Source organism: Cibotium barometz, chromosome 18 (genome assembly GCF_041138505.1).
Source record: "Cibotium barometz isolate CiBa-2024 chromosome 18, ASM4113850v1, whole genome shotgun sequence".
NCBI classification, from domain to species: domain Eukaryota; kingdom Viridiplantae; phylum Streptophyta; class Polypodiopsida; order Cyatheales; family Cibotiaceae; genus Cibotium; species Cibotium barometz.
The window spans coordinates 4,524,600-4,529,359 of NC_141063.1; the positions used below are offsets into that span (position 1 = coordinate 4,524,600).

Below are 4,760 nucleotides of genomic sequence, written 5' to 3' on the forward strand. Positions count from 1 at the left end.
GTGTATAATTTGTCCACGTGATACATTAAGCTGTAACACAATTCTAGACTCTAGAGATGATGTTGGGGCATAGTTGCAGGTGGTCACATACTGAGATAGACCATATAAATTGGGAGAAAAAGGCCATTTGGTACGATACTTTGTGGCAGGGATATCTAGACATACGTGGTCATTTCAAGGGGTGTTTGGATTGAGAACCAGTTTAGCCAGCAAGCGATCCATTGGATAGACTACAGAAGTTTGGAGCACTTCCTCCTCACAATGAAGGTGGGATCAACCACTTCTCTTCTCTATCTCAAGAGTCAAGGTTGAGGCCTTTGTACAACAGCACAGCCCTGGATGTAATACAAACTTATACTAACTCCCTGCATGTCCTCCCCCTCATTCTCTACTTCCCTCACTCTGTCTCCTTGTCCTCCAAATATACACACAAACAACTGAGTTGGTTGATGTTTGTCAGGCCAAGGCCATGCCCAGCACCACTCAAATCACAGACAAGCAGATGTTCAAGGTCATGATTAAGTTCCTTCCATGAATGATGCCTAATCAGGAACGTAACCATACCATCAATTTAAATATGAGATGTAAGGACTTGAGCTGAGCAATTTAATTCTACAAATACAAACAGAACCAGCAAAAATACATATCAGAATCAGCACCAAGACCAGACTTACAGACAACCAGCAGAACCCAACTACAAATGGATGAGAACAGACTAGACAAAGTGATCATACAAGCAATTGTTCTCAAACTAATTAATAAACACGGTGGGAGCCCACCTAATACAAATGCAGAAACCACATAGATGCAATATAAAAAATGTTGGGAGTAATCAGCCAATTTACTCTTACATGAGAATGGTACCAAGACACCAAACACGAGAAAGATCTGCCGTCAAAATCCATGAGCCTTAAAAGGCCATTGATATAATGTTTCTGTCATGTAGCTCCGAACCAATTGATGGGACCTTTCCGAATGGTCCACTCACAAAATAGGAAGACCTTTGTTTAGCCTTTTACTACTCCTGTATGTACAAGGATCTTCCCTCATGAAATAAGGGCTAGTAAGTTGTTAGGCTTGGATTGCAGTCTTGAACGATCGTGTACCCATACAGCTCCCAAACAGATCTTTGTGTGTTTGAGACTCTGGAGTGACACCCTTGGTTTTCATGATATCCATAACATTAAAAGCATCTTGCAGCCTTTTCACTTTACAGTAGGCACCGACAATTATTGTGTATAGGCTAGGAAGGGGCTTGCATCCTTTGGCCTCAATTTCATCTACAAGAGCCACAGCCTCATCCATTTTGCCTGCAAGACAAAGTCTCTGTACCAAGGGGGTGAAAGGAAGTGCAAAAGGAGTGATTCCCATTTCCACCATCTCATCTAAGAGTTTGCGGGGCACTTCAAAATCTCCAGCTTTCGCAAAGCTTTGAATCATCTTGCTGTAACTAACCACATCTGGAGTTCCAAGATTCCTCTTTATTTCCTTAGTTACTTTCTTGGCCTCGTCCAACTTCCCTGCCATACAAAGCTTTTCAACTACCACATTGTGAGAGATGGCATCCAAAACAAGATCACTATGGTTGAATTCATTCAGAAAGTTGTTGACATTTTCCAGACGCTCTGCTTTGCAAGAGCCTTGAATCCAAGCATTATAGACCTTGAGATCTGGCATGTGTCCCCACTTCATCATCATTCTCAAGACATGTTCAGCTTCTTCCCACTTGGTGGCCCAACAAAGGGCATCAAACAATATCATACTAGTGCTCGCAGCAAGGGTGGTTGTGCAGTTCGTATGCTGAGTCATCCTGAGCATGAGCTCATAAGCATCCTCTGGTTTCACATACACACATAGACTATGGATGACTCGATCAAAAAGCACGAAGTCTGGACCTTCCATTTGCACACCACCTATGGGCGGAGATGAGGGCCCTTCGACCTTCTTGGGAGGTGTCGTATCCAGAAGACCTTCACCTCCTGCTGTCCTGAAATATGTAACAGAGTCAATCGTACTGACCACTGCAGTTAGTAGTTTCTGAGTATCCAAAGTTATGTTTCCTCTGCAATGATCATTCACAAAATTCTTGAGGCAGTCAACATCAGGCAACAGATCTTTTGCCCTCATTTCGTCATAAAGCTCATCCAGCACCTGTACTTGACCCTTCCGGGAGAAGACTTTGAGAACATTAGCGCACGTGACATAGTCAGGCATGAAGCCCATGTCATTCATCTTCATTAGAAACGTGCGGGCTTCCTCCAGGTTTTCTGAACCAACAAGCTCATTCACAATGGTGACATAGCTAACAACTCTACAAGGAAGCTCACCGGGTCTTACCAGCTCGCATGAAAGCATCTGCTCAAAAAGCAAGGCAGCATCCTTTGCTTGATCCACGGCCAACAGGCTAGATATCAGAGACTGGAAGGTGTCGTAAGTGGGTGGCTTACCATCTTTCTTCATCTGGTCGAAGATCTGCATGGCGATGTCCACGCGTTTCTCTTGGATGCATGTGTGCATGGCACAGCTGTAGTGGATGAAATCGGGCTGGAAGCCATACGTTGCCTTGCAGGAGCTGAGGAAGCCCAGCACATCATCGACAAGGCCCGCCCAGCCATAGCCGCGGAGAAGGGAGGTGAGGCGGCGAGGCGTCATGAAGCAGGCGGGGCTGCGGATATCATTGAGGATGGAAAGGAAGACCGAGAAGCGGTCCCTCTCGTGCTTCCAGAAGCGGGATAGGGCATCAAGAAGGGCCTTCTCTGGCACGAAAGAGGGGTTGGCGCGAAGGAAGCAGAGGAAGAGGCGGAGGGCGTCCCTGGCGCTGCGAAGGTGCGAGAGAACAAGAGAGAGGTTTGGGGCGGTGAGCGGGAACTGGGCCTTGTGCAGGGTCACCTCAATGGGCTCCGAGGGGTTTCGTCGCCACAGCATCTGGACGCAGGCCCGCTCCAACTCCGACATGGGCCGCGGGATGGCCTTCCGCAGGCTGCGCCGCCGCAAGGCAGCCGCAGAAAGCCCCGTGCTCTGCTGCAGGGTCTCCTCTCCCTCCCCCTCCCCCTCCAGTTCCCGTTCCGCCCTCTCCACGCCAGCGACACCACCAGAGCTCGCGGACAACGACCACGAATAAACAGGGGCGCACAACGCTCTGACCTGCTGTTGCCGCCTCCGCAGCAGCTCATCGCCGTCAAAACCCCGCCAAGCAGAACAGCGGTGGTTAGACGAGGCCTGCTGGTGTTGGTAGCGGCAACGGATGAGGAGCAGTCGCCCCTCTCCCTCTCCCACTAGCGCAAGAGCTCTGTGCCTCTGAAAAAGAAAACGACCACGTCCCATATGCTTCTCCGTTAGCACCTTCCACAGCATCTTGCCCTAGCGGGATGTGCAGCAATGACAAACTGAGGATGGAGGGGTCCAATTAAAGAATGGAAGTTCTTTGGAGTTCTTCTGAAGAAATGTCGGAGCTCATACCCACCAGCAGCACGAAATAGACGCTCATTCAAATAGTTTCGACCAACTGTACCCTTTTGCTTTGTGATGAACCCTTAGCCCTTTACTTCTCTATCGGATGTTAAAAGCAATCAATCTATCTGTCTCTCTCTCCCTCTTTCTCTCTCCCTCGCTCTCTCTCTTCCTCCAATCATGCGTAGGTGCACGAGGAAGTGCAAGGGATCATAGGACAGTGGTCAAACCACTTATCTTGGATCGTGAAAGTCAAATTAGGAAAGGGTGTCAATCCCTCTTGTTTAAGCCCTTCCTCTACTCTCAATTCTCTAAGTTAATCTTTCCCATGGGAATGGTTAAGCTAGAAATCTTGAACCACTCTCCACTCCACTATACCTCAATCACTCTCTCACTCAAGCTTACAAGCATGCATACCACAAGCAAGCAAGAACGTAAAACCACAAGAGAAGAAGAAAGCCTTGCACAATGAAATGATTGAATTCTCCCCATTCACACCCATGGCCATACATAATCTGAAATGTTAAAAAGGCTAGAGACGGGGATTTCCTAATGTACGAAGTGCGTTTTTTAAGGGAGCTCGGTTGAGGGAGCTTTTACTGGCAACTCTTCTCTCTAAAAAATATGGACATTCTCTCTCCAGTTCCTCCAGCCTAGCCCACCACTATCTTCTACGACCTCCACCACCACCTCCCACCCTCTTCCCTCTCTCTATCCCTCTGCCACCCTCTTCCCCCTCTCACTCTTTCTCCCTTATCCACCATCCCTCTCACTCTCTCTCCTCCCCCCTTCTCTCTCTCTCTCTCTCTCTCTCTCTCTCTCCTTATCACGGGACCCTTTTGTACTTCTTGAAGAAATAATTAAAAACTCACAAATACATTAAAGAGTAAAACAAGACTTGAATCAAATTAATATCAAAGAGCATAGCATAGAATAAGACAAGAGAAATTGAATTACATCACCATCAAGACAAGATTGGGTGCAATCTCCCCCCTCATGCGTGTAGCTCCACTTCCACAACATGAGTATTTAGAGAATTGTATTCATAAAAATAGCCCAAGGAACTAATAATAGTTGTGCGTACAAATTGGGCTTGCTTTTCCCACTTTTGGTTATTGCTTTACATATTATTAACCATCCTAAGGTTTGTACATATAAAAGACTTTGCTTCTGTAAACATATCCTAATTAATTTTCCTTCTCTAAAATTAATCCCAATATGAAACATTGATAGGCACAAACACAACATATATTCACCACTTGTTTCACTATGATGAGAGTATCATTATGTACACATCATCTAGCATGGTA

General features: G+C 46.5%; 1 protein-coding gene across 1 annotated transcript; it reads right to left on the reverse strand.

Annotated features, from left to right (window-relative positions):
* Nucleotides 1-731: 731 nt before the first annotated feature.
* LOC147628834 (uncharacterized) lies at nt 732-3,513 on the reverse strand. The gene has a single exon (XM_086811995.1). The coding sequence runs from the start codon at nt 3,352-3,354 to the stop codon at nt 1,072-1,074; it is 2,283 nt and encodes a 760-aa protein (XP_086668121.1). The 5' UTR covers nt 3,355-3,513; the 3' UTR covers nt 732-1,071.
* Nucleotides 3,514-4,760: the final 1,247 nt, after the last annotated feature.

What these genes read in the sequence shown, in the direction of transcription:
- LOC147628834 (XM_086811995.1), bottom strand. Translation starts at nt 3,354, where the DNA reads ATGCTGTGGAAGGTGCTAACGGAGAAGCATATGGGACGTGGTCGTTTT.